The 19,076-nt window shown below is 45.3% G+C and overlaps 1 protein-coding gene across 1 annotated transcript in view; it reads right to left on the bottom strand.

Annotated features, from left to right (window-relative positions):
- Positions 1–19,076, bottom strand: part of LOC140397044 (equilibrative nucleobase transporter 1-like) — a 446,298-nt gene that overhangs the window by 22,842 nt on the left and 404,380 nt on the right. Inside the window, exons 4-6 of the mRNA XM_072486086.1 lie at positions 10,203–10,249; positions 5,596–5,672; positions 678–770 (exon numbers count right to left, since the gene is read on the bottom strand). Coding sequence (XP_072342187.1) covers positions 678–770; positions 5,596–5,672; positions 10,203–10,249 — 217 coding nt within the window. The remainder of the gene's footprint in view (positions 1–677; positions 771–5,595; positions 5,673–10,202; positions 10,250–19,076) is intronic.

Genomic DNA, 19,076 nt, shown 5'->3' with positions numbered 1-19,076 from the left:
AGTTTGCCTGTTCTCCCCATGTGCGCGTGGGCGTCCTCAGGGTGTTAACGTTTCCACCAACAATCCCAATGTGTGCAGATTCCGTAGAGGTCTGGGGTTAGGGAGAAATGCTGAGCACTGGGCCTACATAGATGCTCTTTTAGAGGATTGGTGCAGACTCGATGGGCCGAGTTGCCTCTTTTGCACTGCAGAATGCAGGCATTCTGTGGTTCGATGTGTTCGACGCCCGCTGATCTATTTTACAAAATTATTGAATTATCTTCCTCAATCTGTTTTCATGGGCTGTTTTCTGCCCCTTGAAAGAAACTACGGCACAAAACAATGCTGTTTGTCCCACTGTGTCTGTACTGGCAATGTTTTTTTTTAACTATAGAGTCCCCATTTCATTTTTTCCAATTAAGGAGCAATTTGGCGTGGCCAATCCACCTACCCTGCACATCTTTGGGTTGTGGGGACGAAACCCACGCAAACACGGGGAGAATATGCAAATTCCACACAGACAGTGACCCAGAGCCAGGATCGAACCTGGGACCTCGGCACCGTGATACAGCAGGTCTACCCCACTGCGCCACCGTGCTGCCTTCTGTGCTGGCAATGTTAAAATGCGGTTATATTGTGCAGTCACCCCGTACTGCACGTTCCCTGTTGGAGTTGGTCGTCAACCGCTCCCCTCTCACCTTAACCAGCAGAAACACGGCTGCTGAGGAATCCAGTGCTCCATTGTACAGAGTGATAATTGTAGAGCGTTGGTTTCCAAACACATTCGCAACCTGCGAATCAGATGAGAGAATCAAATACTTGGCATTCGCACAATGAAGCCATTTTGCGGAACCTGTGTTCTTGATTGGATGATGAGCTTCCTGAACCTACTCCATTGCACTGCGATTAATATGCATGTAATAGACAAGCAGATACTTAACAAAAATAGAGATATTTTCAGTTACGAAGTTCTTTCATGTCCAGAATAACAATGTTTCTATCAGCCTGTGCAAAACAAAGAAATTGATGGTTCATCGTCCCTTCAATTATTCATCCTTTTGTTTTTGTTTAGCACTATGCTGCTGCAAGTCCTCCCTGTTTAATTTTGATGGGCGCCACATAATTGTAAAGTTCTCGATTAAAGCGACCATTAAGTTCCTGAAGACAAATAAAACAAGATCAGTTCATTCAAATTTTCCTCCCAGCTATTTGTTTCTCCATTCTGCCAATATCTGCTGCTACATTTGACTACCTCTGGACTTGAAACAAAGACCCCCCTCTCTTGTTCAAAACTACTTCGTATCATACCATATATTATCCACTTAATAACGTGACGCCGAAGGCCAGCATAGAACATAGAACATTACAGCGCAGTACAGGCCCTTCGGCCCTCGATGTTGCGATCAGTGAAACCACTCTAAAATCCATCTACACTATTCCCTTATCGTCCATATGTCTATCCAATGACCATTTGAATGCCCTTAGTGTTGGCGAGTCCACTACTGTTGCAGGCAGGGCTTTCCACGCACTTACTCCTCTCTGAGTAAAGAACCTACCTCTGACATCTGTCTTATATCTCCCCTCAATTTAAAGCTATGTCCCCTCGTGCTAGACATCACCATCCGAGTAAAAAGGTTCTCACTGTCCAACCTATCCAATCTTCTGATCATCTTGTATGCCTCAATTAAGTCACCTCTTAACCTTCTTCTCTCTAACGAAAACAGCCTCAAGTCCCTCAGCCTTTCCTCATAAGATCTTCCCTCCATATCAGGCAACATTCTGGTAAATCTCCTCTGCACCTTTTCCAATGCTTCCACATCCTTCTTATAATGCAGCGACCAGAATTGCATGCAATACTCCAAATGCGGCCGCACCAGAGTTTTGTACAGCTGCAACATGATCTCATGGCTCCGAAACTCAATCCCTCGACCAATAAAAGCTGACACACCGTACGCCTTCTTAACAACCCTCTCAACCTGGGTGGCAAATTTCAGGGATCTATGTACATGGACACCGAGATATCTCTGCTCATCCACACTGCCAAGAATCTTACCATTAGCACAGTACTCTGTCTTCCTGTTATTCCTTCCAAAATGAACACCTCACATTTTTCTGCATTAAACTCAATTTGCCACCTCTCAGCCCAGCGCTGCAGCTTATCTATGTCCCTCTATAACTTGTAACATCCTTCCGCACTGTCCACAACTCCACCGACCTTGTGTCATCTGCAAATTTACTCACCAATCCTTCTACGCCCTCCTCCAGGAAATTCATAAAAATTACAAACAGCAGTGGCCCCAAAACAGGTCTTTGTGGTACACCACTAGTAACTGGACACCAGCCTGAAATTTCCCATCAACCACCACCCTTTGTCTTCTTCCAGCTAGCGAATTTCTGATCCAAACTGCTGAATCACCCTAAATCCCATGCCTCCGTATTTCCTGCAATACTCTACCGTGGGGAACCTTATCAAACGCTTTACTGAAATCCATATACACCACATCAACTGCTTTACCCTCATCCACCTGTTTGGTCACCTTCTCAAAGAACTCAATAAGGTTTGTGAGGCACGACCTACCCTTCACAAAACCGTGTTGACTATCTCTAATCAAATTATTCCTTTCCAGATGATTATACATCCTATCTCTTATAAACCTTTCCAAGATTTTGCCCACAACAGAAGTAAGGCTCACTGGTCTATAATTACCGGGATTGTCTCTACTCCCCTTCTGGAACAAGGGGACAACATTTGCTATCCTCCAGTCTTCTGGCACTATTCCTAAGACAAAGATGACTTAAAGATCAAAGCCAAAGGCTCAACAATCTCCTCCCTAGCTTCCCAGAGAATCCTAGGATAAATTCCATCACCCCAGGGGTCTTATCTATTTTCACACTTTCCAGAATTGCTAGTAGCCTGAATGTCAGTATTCTCCTCAACAACACTGTCTTTTTCCTGTGTGAATACTGACGAGAAATATTCATTTAGCACTTCTCCTATCTCCTCGGACGCCAAGCACAATTTCCCACTACTGTCCTTGACTGGCCCTACTCTTACCCTAGTCATTCGTTTATTCCTGACATATCTATAGAAAGCTTTAGGGTTATCCTTGATTCTACCTGCCAAAGACTTCTCATGTCCCCTCCTGGCTCTTCTTAGTTCTCTCTTTAGGTCCTTCCTAGCGAACCTGTACCTCTCGAGCGCCCTAAGTGAACCTTCATGTCACATCTTTACATAAGCCTCCTTCTTCCTCTTGACAAGTGTTTCGACTGCTTTAGTAAACCACGGTTCCCTTGCTCGATAACTTTCTCCCTGCCTGACAGGTACATACTTATCAAGGACACGCAGTAGCTGTTCCTTGAACAAGCTCCACATTTCCATTGTGCCCATACCCTGCAATTTTCCTCTCCATCCGATGCATCCTACGTCTAGCCTCATCGCATCATAATTGCCTTTCCCCCAGATGTAACTCTTGCCCTGCGGCATATACCTATCCCTTTCCATCCCTAAAGTAAACGTAACCGAATAGTGGTCACTATCACCTAAGTGCTCACCTACCTCCAAATCTAACACCTGTCCTGGTTCATTACCCAGTACCAAATCCAATATGGCCTCGCCTCTCGTTGGCCTATCTACATACTGAGTCAGGAAACACTCCTGCACATATTGGACAAAAACAGACCCATCTAAAGTACTCGAACTATAACGTTTCCAGTCAATATTTGGAAAGTTAAAGTCCCCCATAACAACTACCCTGTTGCTTTCGCTCCTATCGAGGATCATCTTTGCAATCCTTTCCTCTACATCTCTGGAACTTTTCGGAGGCTTATAGAAACTCCCTAACAGGGTGACCTCTCCTTTCCTGTTTCTAACCTCAGCCAATACTACCTCAGTAGACGAGTCCTCATCACACTTCCTTTTTGCCACCGTAAAACTGTCCTTGACTAACAATGCCACCCCTCCCCCTCTTTTACCACCTTCCCTGAGCTTACTGAAATATCTAAACCCCGGCACCTGCAACAACCATTCCTGTCCCTGCTCATGGTGGTGCAGTTGTAGCACTGCAGCCTCACGCCGCTGAGGTCCCAGTTTCGATCCCGGCTCTGGGTCACTGTCCGGGTGGAATTTGCACATTCTCCCCGTGTGTGCGTGGGTGTCGGCCCCATAACCGAAAAGATGTGCAGGGTAGGTGGATTGTCCATGCTAAATTGCCGCTTAATTGGAAAACTGAATTGGGTGCTTTAAATTTTTTTTTTTAAACGTGACGCCTCTGGCGCTGAGGCAACGCATTGTTTTAGGCCCACACTCAGTAACTGATGTCTCCAGAAGTCACGTGCCTCAGACAAGCATATGGAGTGAAGTTAATTGACAGAACCATGACGGGGATGATGATCCATCAATTCTTTTTCTGCACAGGGTGCTACAAACACAGTTACTCAGTGCATGAAGGGGTGCTTCGGACAGGTTGATAATCGGTCAGCTAACAGTGCGGCTCGATAACCGCATAGAGTGGCAAAAGTGTGTGTGAGGATGTGAAACACATATCATGTACCCCCTTACTGTGATGTCCGCCCAATTTGCATTTAACGCAATTGAATTCGATTTTCCACTCTGTTATCCAATCGCCGCAAGTATAGATATTGCCTGATAACAGCTTGTGCGCCAGTGACCTGCACATACTGAGGAGGAATGACCAAGGCTCTAAAACCAGCCTGTCATCTGATAAACGGACCGGATCTTTGTGATAATGAGCTTCAAACAATGAGCCACAAAGCCTCAGATCCCCAGACTCGAATGTCGCCGGTCTTCCTTTCGCCTCAGCTCACAAACGTTGCCCCACTGAGCGCCAAGTGGAAACGGAGTAATAGAAGGTTGGGCTCCATTTTAGACCTGTCCTGTGTTGGCCTGAATACAGTAGCTGTGCTGTGCAAAGCCAGGATTTCATGGCAGGATAGTCTGATCTTGCAACTAGCATCTCCTGGGTTTCTGTTATATCATTTTGCACTTCCGCGCCTACACAATTTAGATAAACCGTTTGTGTATACACAGATTATGCCCCATATTACAATGACATTTCCACCCAGAGCTTCATTAATCGTTTCATGTTCACACGCCGAGGAGGAGAATTTGAAATATACTCACTATCGGCATGTTGAAAATAGTGTAACTAATTTCTGCTCAGAAAACCTCGACAAACGACTTGATCAAGCAAATTAACTATTGTCTGATGCTGATTGAGAGTCAAACTGAACATCCTGGCCCTGCAGAGCACTTTTCACAAAATAGCAGCGATGAACTTTCATGCTTCCCTCAGTGGGAAATGAAGTTTCAAGTTTCAACCGAATGCTGGGCACTGTGGCTGTGCTGTCCAGTACCCTTCCAATGTGTGTGCACATTCAGTCCTGGCCCTGAGTGTGTTCGTCTCAGATACATCAGATTTCATGGAGACTCTTGCCGAATTCTTTACTGTTTAGTGTTATATTGCTTGCTATTTCGTGACAGAATGGGTCGTTGCCTTTTAAATAGTTTTTATTTCTTAGCAATTACTACAGAGGGGCCGTCGGACAGTGCAGCCCTCCCTCAGTCTATTTCACGCTCCCTTACAGGTCGTGCCATACCTGGATGTTTGTAATGAAGAGGAACATTCCACCAATTGCCAAGAGAGAGAGCGCAGGGAACAACAATACTGCGGAGGCTGCAAAAAAGAGGGCGTCAATGTGAGAAATCTTAGTCAACTTCAGAAGTACTAGGTAATACAGTGCAAAGAGACACTTCGTCCCATCGAATGTACACTGATAGATGAAAAATATCTGACCCGCTTACCTCATCGCATTTAGCAGCACTTGGCATACTGTGGAATGTTATTGCGTGCGCAGTACATATGCTGGTGCCTTTCAAAGAATGTTAAGCAACCCGCCTCTCCCTTTCCTTTCAGGCAATGCATTCCAGACCGTCACCACTCTCTGGGTATAAAGGTTTTTTCTTCAAATCCCCCCCCCCCCAAAACCTTCTGCCCCTACTCTTAAAATTGTGTCCCATCGTAACTGACCCTTAAAGTAAAAGGAACAGCTGTTCCTGGCCACGTTCCTCATTTTCTCGATCAAGTGAGGGCAGCACGGTAGCATGGTGGTTAGCACAATTGCTTCACAGCTCCATGGTCCCAGGTTCGATTCTCAGGCTTGGTTCACTGTCTGTGCGGAGTCTGCACGTTCTCCCCGTGTCTGCGTGAGTTTTCTCCTGGTGCTCCGGTTTCCTCCCACAGTTCAAAGATGTGCAGGTTAGGTGGATTGGCTGCGCCAAATTGCTCTTAGTATTCACAATTGCCCTTAGTGTTGGGTGGGGTTACTGGGCTGTGGGGATAGGGTGGTGATGTGGGCTTGGGTAAGGTGCTCTTTCCAAGAGCCGGTGCAGTCTCGATGGGCCGAATGGCCTCCTTCTGCATTGTAAATTCTATGAAAACAAAGTCGTCCCGCAGGCTTCCCTGCTACAGCGAAAACAAGTAAAGCCTGTCCAATTACACTTCATAAATTAAATCTCACATTCCAGGCAACACCCTGTTGAATCACCTCTCTATCCCCTCCAGTACAGTTACATGCTTGCACCAATGTGGCGAACAGAGTTGCTTTTACACATTCAGGAATTCAAACCATCCCAAATGTATTGACCGCAAACAGAGTAGTGTAATTTTGTAATATCTTCCTTCATTAAATATGAGAACCGATGCTGACAGTTTCGGCAGAATAAGAATGTCAAAGCAAGCAATTATCTAAAGAAGGGCCCAGAGCCTTAATCCGCGATTAGACCACGGGGTAGCCACATATGTGTTAAAGGCAGTGCATTATCGTTTCTTCATCCTTTCCAACAGAAGCATTTTGCCCCACAGCGAGCGGGCAGCCATCCTCACATGTATCTACAAGTAATATTAGCAAGTAATAAGACTGGTGAGGTCTCCAAACTTCTTCTAATCACCAGCTTCAAAAGCTCCCTTTACCTTCACCATGCTCGATGTGTTAACGTCTTTTTAAAAATATGTTAAGTTTTATTTTAACTAATTGAATATTTAAGTATTTTAGGTACGATTATCAATTTGTGCTGGAGTATTGATGATGGGGTGGGATTGATTGGTTGTTGGTTGAGAAATTGCCCGCCGTGGTGATGCGTTCTTTCTTGAGAGGGGCTGAAATCAGGTGAACGTTGTCAGGGTTGTGAAGAGACAGAGGGAATTCAGGGTCCACAAATGTTCGGTAGACATAGTTTCGATCGTTGCAATGCGAGCATTGTCCGAATAGGGTGAAGTGGCTGGACAGTGCAGAGCATGTGTAGGCAGGAAATGTGGGCCGCAGGGGCTGCGGTATGGAAAGCACTGTTGGATGGTGAGTACTGGGCAGCTTGCACTTTGGGACCCGTTCAGGTAATTATCCAATTCCATCTTGAATGTATCGGTCCCATCAGCAATCACTGGACTGGAACGTACGTCAATCCTGACCGGACTTCAACTTCGTGAACGTTTTTCCTCAGGGCACCATAGTTTCTGTTGCCAACTTCCTTAAATCTGTACCCACTTCTTCACGATCATTCCACCATGGCAACAGTTTGTTTCTTTGTACTTTTTTCAGGCACCTCATAATTTTGTGCAGCTCGAAACAATCTCCTACAAATCATATTTTCTGTGACGTTTCCAATCGTTCTACGTAAGTGGAGTTCCTAATCCCTCAATCTTTTCGTGAATGTCTTTATAATCAATCTGTTCACATCCTTCCTAAAATATGGCTCTCAGGGTCAGAGACGGGACAGTAGCTAATGGCCTAACCTCTGTGCTGGAAATGAAGTTGTTTATTCTGTACTCCATTCTACATTTTATAGAGCACACGAGGATGTTGTGTTCTTCATTACCATTTCTCCCAGGTGGCACTCCCAGGTGCCTCTGCACGTATACATGATTTATGGTGGTACCCTTTATTTTCTACTGTCCCTCCCCATGCTGAATGACAAAATGAAAGACATTTTACTTCACTACATAACATTTCAACTTCCTCGAGCCTGCCCGTTCCACGAGCCTGGAAATGTTTTTACGAAATGAGTAACAGTCTTCCACACGATGATTGCAAATTCCATATCATCTAAAACGTTTGTGCTGTCCCATATACACAAAGGACTAGGCCATTAATACATAATATGAAGTGGAAAAGAACTAAAAGTGAACAGTAGCAGAGTCTGTGAGGGGCATATTCTCAAATGCATTTGGAAATCCGTGTGCTCTTCATACAAACATAATAGGTAGGGACAGAGTAAACCATTTGTTCCTTCAAATGTATTCCGCCATGAAATTAAATCATAATTGGCCTGATATGATAATTATCTAAGTCACGTTACCACCTTATCACGATAACCCGTGATTCAATTACTGATTAATATCGGTTATTCTCATACTTGAATAACTGAACAGCCAAATTCTACCACCCTCTACCATATAGAATATCACAGATTCACTACCCTTTTGAGAGAATCAATTCGCCTTCATCTCTGTCTTATATGGGCGCTCTCTTAGACTGGCATTTTGGCATCTGGTGCGGGACCCTCCTCCAAGTGGAAAGAACCTCATCCTTAACAATATTGTCTTCATCGACTTTTCTGCCTCGTTAACATAAAGCTCGTTAGATAAACAACATTTTACCTTTCATGGTTCCCCACTCCCTGGGCCTTTCCCCGTAACCGCACAACCCCTCCTAACCTCCAATACTTTGGACACTGAGGGGCAATTTATCATGGCCAATCCTAACCTGTACATCTTTCGACTCTGGGAAAAAAACAAAGAACCAGGAGGAAGGCCAGGCAGAAATGGTGGGTGAGTGTAAACGCCACACGGTCACCCAAGGCCGGAATTGAACACGGCTCTCTGGCGCCGTAAACAGCAGAGCTAACCACTGTTCCAAAGTGCCGCGATTGGGTGGTAATTTCCTCTCTCACATTCTTTACTTTACATTTCCCTCGGTCTTTTTGATCCATGAGATGTATGCACCCACAAAGTCTAATGCCTGCTTATTACTAAATTGAGATGCGTCATTCCTGAATTACAGAGTTTCAATTTGAACTGAGCACAATTTATTATTGGAAAAAGGAAACAGATGGAAGAAGTTAATTTCATCTATCAATTACAATCTCTGTGTCCATGTTACACGTCCTACAATGTTGATTGGCTGAGGGCAATGGAACGGACACAACCGAAGTCAAACTAAAAAGACATGCAGGAAAGACGTAGTGGATAGAGATGTATCTGATCAGGTTAGATAAAGAAGCGTTAGAGTAAATTTCAATCGAGAATGAAACTGACTTGCACCGGCTCGGTGAACTTGATTATTTCAGTGTTGCAGATGCCAGACAGTCGCGTGTAACTGTTGATGGACTGTGTCTGCACATGTGTGTATGTATCTGTGCGTATGTACATGTATGGATGTATGTGTGCAGGCCTGTGCGTGTACGTCTGAGTGTACCTTCATATATTTGTATCAATGCAGCCTGGCATTGTGCGTGCCCATATATGTGTAGATTGGTGTGTGTTTTGTGTTTTGTTTGAGTGCGTGCGTATGTGTATACTCTAAACCGCGGTTTATCAAACTCGGTTCCGCAACCGCCTTCCATGGGACCCCGAGCAGGTCAGGCTCATCCATAGGATTGAAAAATCTTCCAAAACTGCTTGTGTATTCAGTGTTTTCCTTCATCTATATTTTCGTATGTTTGTGCCTATTCTACTAAAAAATTGTTCTGGGTCCAGAAAGACGATGTGCGGGATCGGTGGACGGGGGAGGAAGAGAGAGAGAAATGTAGAAATCTAGAGACAGAGAGAGAGCGGGAGTGCAACATTGGTTTCTGAAGCTTTTAAATCATGCATGAGTAAGGGAAATATGTGCATTGAATGGGAAGATAAATCCTGTCCGTGCCATTGACCACTGTTTCACAATTTTGGGGCGTCTTCCAATTCTCTCCTTCATAGTGATCCATCTATCTATCGATCGATCTATCTATCTATCTATCTATCTGTCTGCCTGTCTATCTATCTATCGATCTATCTATCGATCTATCTTTCTATCTATCTATCAATCCACATATTTCGTTATGTGTCACTGCATTTATCAATCTGTCTAAACCCTAGTCCCTCTCATTCTAAAGGGATTCGATCATGTTCCCCATTTCCAGCATGGAAGACGTTAGATGAAGGTCGACTCACCAGCAGTTGAGAGGGCGATCATCAGTGTAGCTGCGGTATAAACAGTTCTGGAGAATTGAAGAAGAAATTTGCTTTACAATACATCATTTCTGTACCCCTCCTTCCCATCATGCCTCTCCCCTCATGTACAGAATACCACGAATTCCTCGTCATTTAGTACCTTCTACCAACTCGGGAATAGACAGATTTCTTTACAGCCAATGCCATTTAGAAACAAGGATTTAGGCTACGTAATCGAAAAACTAGCTGAAGACTCATTTGTAAATGTCTTTGTCGATCTCAATGTCAGTATTTTCTCTGAGCACTCCATTGGTATGCATATTTACACTGGAAACATAGGAGTGAGGAGAAGAGCAAGCCAAACCTACAGCCGATTCTGCAATCCAATTTTACATCATTCTCCCCATTCCTTCGTCATGCAGATATCGACAGACCTCTATCTTGAACGCTTGAACGTACTTTTTGATTGAACGTACTTATTGGGCAGCACGGTAGCATATTGGTTAGCACAGCTGCTTCACAGCTCCAGGGTCCCAAGTTCGATTGCCGGCTTGGGTCACTGTCTGTGCGGAGTCTGCACGTTCTCCCCGTGTTTGCGGGGGTTTCCTCCGGGTGCTCCGGTTTCCCCACAGTCCAAAGATGTGCAGGATATATGGATTGGCCAAGATAAATATCTCTTATTGTCCAAAAAAGGTTAGATGGTGTTACGGGGATAGGTGAAGGTGTGGGCTTAGGTACGGTGCTCTTTCCAAGCGCCGGTGCAGATTCGATGGACCGAATGGCCTCCTTCTGCTCTGTAAATTCTATGATTCTCTGAGTCCACAGCGCGGTTTAGAAATTACAAACCTTTACCACCATCACAGTGAGGAAATGATTCCTCAAGGCTTCGGAGAGATATCAGAGGAGAGTATCCTGAATTGTGCCAGGGACGATGGACTTCATTTGACGTGGGGACCAGTTAGAGCTTGAACGGTTCAGGGGAGATCGAACTGAGGTACAAACACGCAGAGGGTATTCTGCTGGAATATGGAAACCGCAGCCTCCTAGTTCTTCTTCAGCGAATACAATAGGGACTGCCAAGCCAGAGTGTCTCCCCATCCCTCTGTTTCTTACCAGAGAGTAGAGGAGGCTCTGCAGCCAAGAAGTTCAGATATGTTCGATTAGAGAAGCTGTTGCCTGGCAGGAGGGTAGGTCAAAAAAGGAGCTGATTAGGGTGGCACGGTGGCACAGTGGGTTAGTCCTATTGCCTCACGGCGCAAAGGTCCCAGTTTCGATCCCGGCTCTGGGTCACACTCCATGTGGAGTTTGAATATTCTTCCCGTGTTTGCGGGGGTTTCGCTCCCACAACCAAAAGATGGGCACGCCACGTGGATTGGCCACGCTAAATTGCCCTTAATTGGAAGCAATGAATTGGGCACTCTAAATTTATAAAAAATAAGAAAATAAATAAAGGAGTGGATTGAAAACCAAGAGGAAAAAATCAGGAAGTGTACAAAAAAGTGATAAAACCGAATCCATAGGATTTTTCACAAGGCTATTGGATATGTACACAGAGGAATAATTGTGGAGAAAGACATTATTACAACTGAGATATAAAATAACGAGTAATGTCTTTCAAAGACAAGAAAAATACAGCGGGCCAAATAGATACGATGCTCTCAGCAGCATTCGTTAATCCAATGATCAATCATTGAGGCTGAATTGCGTCTCGCACGTTACACCGGGTGTAACAGTATTGGAATATAACAGTCCGTGCAGTATGTGTGTTCGAACTTTGTTTCAATCCTATTACATGATCATGACAGAACGTTCCATTCGTTCAACTTAGTGTCTTCAACACACGCTCGCAGGAAACTCCTTATTCTTATTCGGTTGGATTCAGTGTAATTCTACCATTACATTGTCGAGTCTGAACACCAGTCAAGCACACTGACACATAACCGCACTAATGCAAACACAAACGTACAGCCACAAATGCAGTTCTGCATCCATGCACACACACATACACACAAACATACTTTTGCAAACAATCTTACGCATGCACTAATGCATCCATACTCACGCGCACAAACACTAACAAAGACAAACTCACCCAAAGACCCGGACTATTGCTGATGGAAGGAGTGCACTATCTTCCTGTAGTCACTGAACTTCACTGATTACAGCATATGTTTCACCACTTTTCACAGCTAACTATGCAGCCGATTATGTGCTTTATCTGGGAATCTCCGAACAACCAGTCAATTCCCAGGTTTATTCAATGTGCAACACAATTATTGATGTGCGATAAAAGAAACAGACCTATCAAGGAGACAAGTAGACAACAAACAAAGACGAACAAAAGTGGCGCCTCTTCCGCAGTAGCAGGTAGGGATTAGTGGGGTAACTCCGGGGTTATTGCTTGGGACCCCGTTATTCACGAATATACAGCAATTATTTGGATAATGAACCAGAGTGTAACATAACATTTGTAGTTGGCACAGCACTTAGGGCAAGATCCCTTGTGAAAAGGGTACTCAGACGTTCATGGTGATTCCATAGGTTGAGTGAGTGGTCAAATCAGAGAATCGCGAAATCATAGAACTCCTGAAGTGCGGAGGGAGACCACTTGGCCAATCAAATGTCCACCGACCCTCTGAAAGAGCAACCTATCTAGGTCTATTCCCCCGCTCTGTCGCTGTAACCTTTCTAACGTTTGGACACCAAGGGATGTGGCGGAATGTGGCGACTAGGAAATTTTCACAGTAACTCCATTGCAGTGCTACTGTAACCGGAAATGTGGCAATAACAAAGATTATCATAGACAATTGAACATAGAACTGTAAGCACAGTACAGGCCCTTCGGCCCACGATGTTGGACCGAACTAGTCTCAAACTAAGATCAAATCAACCGACTCCCAATCATTCTAGTGCACTCCATATGCCTATCCAATAACCGCTTGAAAGTTCCTGAAGCGTCCGGCTCCACTACCATAGCTAGGAGTGCGTTCCACGCCCCAACCACTCTCTGAGTAAAGAACCTGCCTCTGATATCCCTCCTATATCTTCCACCATTAATCTTATAGTTATGCCCCCTTGTAACACCTCCGTCCACCCGAGGAAAACATCACTGAACGTCCACTCTATCTATCTCTCTCATCATCTTATACACCTCAATGAAGTCACCTCTCATCCTCCTTCGCACCAATGAGAATAACCCTAGCTCCCTCAGCCTTTCCTCATAAGACCTCCCTCCAATAAAGGCAGCATCCTGGTAAATCTCCTTTGCAACCTTTCCAATGCTTCCACATCCTTCCGATAATGAGGTGACCAGTACAACACACAATACTCCAAATGTGGCCTAACCAAAGTCTTGCAGTATAACCACGCGGCTCTTAAACTAAAACCCTGGCTTTTCACGACTTTTCACAGCTAACTATGCAGCCGATTATGTGCTTTATCTGGGAATCTCCGAACAACCAGTCAATTCCCAGGTTTATTCAATGTGCAACACAATTATTGATGTGCGATAATAGAAACAGACCTATCAAGGAGACAAGTAGACAACAAACAAAGACGAACAAAAGTGGCGCCTCTTCCGCAGTAGCAGGTAGGGATTAGTGGGGTAACTCCGGGATTATTGCTTGGGACCCCGTTATTCACGAATATACAGCAATTATTTGGATAATGAACCCGAGTGTAACATAACATTTGTAGGTGGCACCCTCGCTGGCAAGAAATGCGAACACACGGCTTTCTTCACGGCTCTATTCTCTTGGACGGCAACTTTCGGATATCTATGGACATGAACTCCGAGATCTCTATGCTCCTCCACTTTCTTCAGAACCCTGACGTTAGCCCTGTAGTCCGCATTCAAATTTGTGCTACCAAAATGAATCACCTCACACTTATCAGGTTTAAATTCCATCTGCTACTTTTCAGCCCAGCTCTGCATCCTATCAATGTCTCTTTGCAGCCTACAACAGCCCTCCACATTATCCACTACTCCACCAATCTTGGTGTCATCAGCAAATTTACTAACCCAGCCTTCAACTCCATCATCCAAGTCACTGATAAAAATCAGAAATAGCAGAGGACCCAGCACTGATCACTGTGGTACACCGCTGGTGACTGGGCTCCAGGATGCAATTTTACCATCTACCACCACCCTTTGTCTTCTATGTGAAAGCCTGTTACTGATCCAATCAGGAAAATTTCCCTCTCTGCCAATCCTCCTTACTTTCTGCTTCAGCCAACCATGGGGCACCTTATCAAACGCCTTACTAAAATCCATGTATCCGACGTCAACTGCTCTACCTTCACCTATGTACTTAATTAGCTCCGCAAATAATACAATCGTACTTGTGAGGCAAGGACTACCCCTCACAAATTCGTGCTGACTATGCTGGATTAAGCTGTATCTTTCCAAATGATCCACAAATCATATCCCTCAGGATCCTTTCCAATAATTTACCTGTGACTGAAGTGAAACTAACCGGCATATAATTCCCAGGGTTAGTATAATGGCTATACCCTTTGCTTGAACAAGGGTACAACATTCGCCTCTCTCCAGTCTTCTAGCACTATTCATGTAGACAGTGAGGACATAAAGATCAAAGCCAAAGGCTCTGTAATCCCATCCCTCACCTCCCAAATAATCCGAGGATAGGCCCAGGGGACTTATCTATCCTCAGGCTTCTCAAAATTTCTAACGTATCTTCCTTCCGAATATCTACCTCCTACAGTCCACCAGCCTGTATCGCACTATCCTCCTCAACAACATTTGTGAACACTGAAGAAAAGTATTCATTTAGGGCCTCTCCTATATCTTGAGACTCCATGCACACGTTCCCACTACTGCCCTTGACCGGCCCTAACGTCACCTTGGTCATTATTGTATTCCTCATATATATGTAAAAAGCCTTAGTATTTTCCTTGATCCTACCCGCCAAGGACTTCTCATGCCCCCTCCTAGCTCTCCTAAGTACTTTCTTGAGCTCCTTCGCAGCTATATTGTATCCCTCAAGTGCCCTAACTGAACCTTTTTTCTCATCCTTACATAAGCCCTCTTCTTCCTCTTGACAAGACATTCAACGTCTTTTGTAAATCATGGTTCCTTCACTCGACGATTTCCTCCCTGCCTGACATGGACATACATATCAAGGACAAGCAGTACTTGCTCCTTGAACAAGCTCCACATCTCAATTGTGCCTATCCCTCATAGTTCCTGTTTCCAACTTATCCTCCTCCATCCTTCCCTAATCGCATCGTAATTACCCTTCTCCCAGTTATAAACCTTGCCCTGCTATGTGCTCCTATCCCTCTCCATTGCTGTAGTGCATGTGACCGTATTGTGGTCACGATCTTCAAAGTGCACTCCCACAGACAAATCTAACACCTGGCCCGGTTCATTACCCAGTACCAAATCCAATGAGGCCCCTCTTGTCGGTCGATCCACATATTGTGTGAGGAAACCCTCCTCCACACACTGGATAAAAACAGCCCCATCCAAACAATTCGAACTACAGTGGTTCCAATCAATATTTGGAAAGTTAAAGTCACAACTACCCTGTGACTACCGCACCTATCCAAAATCTGCATTACAATCTTTTCCTCCACATCGCTGTTACTGTTTGGGGGCCTATAGAAAACTCCTAACAAAGTGACCGCTCCTTTCCTATTTCTAACTTCAGCCCACACTCCCTCAGCAGACAGATCCTCCTCAAACTGCCTTTCTGCAGCCATTATACTATCCTTGATTTACAATGCCACTCCTCCACCGCTTTTACCACCTTCCCTAATCTTACTGAAACATCTAAACCCCGGACCCTCCAACAACCATTCCTGCCCCTGTTCGATCCACGTCTCCGTTTGAAGTAGACACACTTCAACTCACCTTCATGCCTGCAGGTCAACACTTGTGACCTTGGTACCTCCCTCAGCACTACCCTCAACTTCCTGAACTCCAGCAAGGCTATCTCCTGGAATACAAATCATTTTCCCGTCCCTTTGCCAAATTAGTTTAAACCACCCCGGAAGAGCTATAGCACGTTTCCCTCGCAGGATATCGGTGCCCCTCTGGTTCAGATGTAACCCGTCCTGTTTGTACAGGGCCCACCTTTCCCAGAATGTGCTCCAATTATCCAAGTAACTAAAACCCTCCCTCTTACACCATCCATGTAGCCACGTGATTAACTGCACTCTCCACTGTTCCTCACCTCGCTAAAACGTGGCACTGGCAGCCAACAAGAGAGGACAACACGGTCTGCCCTGGCTCTCAGCTTCCACCCTAGATCCCTGAATTTCTGTTTTACATCCTCGTCCCTTTTCCTACCTATATCGTTAGTACGGATGTGCACCACGACTTGTGGAAGCACCCCCCCCCCCCTCCCCCCCCCCCTCCCCGTTAAGAATCTTGAAAACACGATCAGAGACGTCACGGACTGGGGACCCGGGAAGCAACACACCAACCGTCAGCCTCTATCGTTGCCACAGAATCGTCCATCTGTACCTCTAACTATGGAGTCTCCAATAACTAATGCTCTCCCCCCTTCCCTTCTGTGCCAAACGGACAGACTCAGTGCGAGAGACATGGTCACCGTTGCTTACCTCTGGTAGGCCGTCCCCCCCACAGTATCCAAAACGGTATACCTGTTATTGACTGCTCCTTCCCCCTCCTTTTAAAAGCCACCCAGCTACCTTCATTCTTAGGAGTAACTACATCCCTGTAGCTTCCATTTACAATCGACTCTGCCACCCCAACGATCCTCAGTTCATCCAGCTCCAGCTCCAGTTCCCTAACAAGGTCTTTGAGGATCTGGAGATGGGTGCACTTCCCCCAGGTGAACTTAGCAGGGCCACTGACGGTGACCCTCACATCGAACATCCTGCAGGAGGAACAATGCACTGCCCTCTCTGCCATCCCTTCCATTTATCTACTTGACAATTACAGAGGGAATAAAAAACGCTGATCTGATTTCCACACGACCCGCAGATTAGAGATGGTCGAAGGGTAGAGCTAGGAAAAGGAAAGAAAAACTTACCTCACCAACTCACCACACAGTCTTTTTTCTGGTTAGAGGAGGAGGATGGGTGGGAGACACTGCATGAAACATATAAGTTCGAGAAACTCACCCGACAGATGCTTTCCACAATTCACTCCCCGCAAAGCCAATCAGAGTCGCCGCTCTGCCGCCCTCTGCAGGATTATGTTTGTATTATTATTAGTCTGCACTGCACATCATTGGACACATGTGTAGTATAGAGACGCATATTCAGTATACTGTGGATAAGTGTGAAGTGATCTTCCGATGAAGAACAGAACGACAGAGTGTTAATAAAATTTTGGTCGATTTAGAAATGGTGACGTACACGGAACCTGGGTGTCCTAGTAGTAGTCAACAGTAGGATGGCAGGGGGTGGGCACCGGAGCAATAGTACAGAAAGTGAAAAAACTGAGGAGGGACTCGGAAATTAGGCCACTATGGCACTGAGGAATAGCATTCAGGGCGATGTTGCTGAAAAGAGCCGGACTGGTGGCCTGAAGTGCATATGTTTTAATGCAAGAAGTATAACAGTAAAGGCAGATGAATTTAGAGCTTGGATTAGTACTTGGAACTATGATGTTGTTGCCATTACAGTGACCTGGATCAGGGAAGGGCAGGATTGGCAGCTAAACATTCCAGGATTTAGATGTTTCAGGCCGGTAGAAGGGGAGGTAAAAGGGGTGGAGGAATTGCACTACTGGTTAGGAAGAATATCACAGCTGTACTACGGGAGGTCACCTCAAAGGACAGCGAGGCTACATGAGTAGAGATCAGCAATAAGAAGGGTGCACTCACAATGATGGGGGTTTCCTATGGGCCTCCCAACAGCCAGCGGGTGATAGAGCAGCAGATAGGTAGACATATTTTGGAAAGTAGTAAAAGCAACAGAGTTGTTGTGATGGGAGACTTTAACTTCCCCAATATTGACTGGGACTCATTAGTGCTAGAGGCTTGGACGGGGCAGAGTTTGTAAGTAGCATCCAGGAGGTCTTCTTAAAACAATATGTAGATAGTCAACTAGTGAAGGGGCTGTACTGGATCTGGTATTGGGAAATGAGCCCGGCCAGGTGGTCGAGGTTTCAGTAGGGGTGCATTTCGGGTACAGTGACCACAATTCAGTAAGTTTTAAAGTGCTGGTGGACAAGGAGAGGTCCTAGGGTGAATGTGCTAAATTGGGGGAAGGCTAATTATAAAAATATGAGGCGAGAACTGGAGAACATGGATTGGGGACCGATGTTTGAGGGTAAATCAACATCTGACATGTGGGAGGCTTTCAAATGTCAGTTGAATGGAATTCAGGACCTGCATGTTCCTGTGAGGAAGAAGGATAGATTTGGCAAATTTCACGCGATCCTTGGATAAAGAGGGATATTGTAGGCCTCGTCAAAAAGAAAAAGGAGGCATTTGCCGGGGCTAGAAGGCTGGGAACAGACGAAGCCTGCATGGAATATAAGGAAAGTAGGAAGGAATTTAAGCAAGGAGTCAGGAGGGCTAAAAGGGGTCACGAAAACCCATTGGCAAATAGGGTGAAGGAAAATACCAAGGCTTTTTACACGCACATAAATGCAAGAGGGTAGCCAGGGAAAAGGTTGGCCCACTGAAGGACAGGGGAGGGAATATATGTGTGGATCCAGAGGAAATGACCGAGGTATTAAATGAATACTTTGCACCTGTATTCACCAAAGAGAAGGAATTGGTGAATGTTGAATCTGGAGAATGACGTGTAGATATCCTGGGTCACATTGAGTTCCAAAAACACCGGGTGTTGGGCGTCTTGAAAAATATTAAGGTGGATAAGTCCCCAGGGCCTGATGGGATCTCCCCCAGAATACTGGATTGGATTGGATTT

Source organism: Scyliorhinus torazame, chromosome 20 (assembly GCF_047496885.1).
Source record: "Scyliorhinus torazame isolate Kashiwa2021f chromosome 20, sScyTor2.1, whole genome shotgun sequence".
In the NCBI taxonomy this organism is placed as follows: Eukaryota; Metazoa; Chordata; class Chondrichthyes; order Carcharhiniformes; family Scyliorhinidae; genus Scyliorhinus; species Scyliorhinus torazame.
This window is presented reverse-complemented; position numbering and strand designations above follow the sequence as displayed.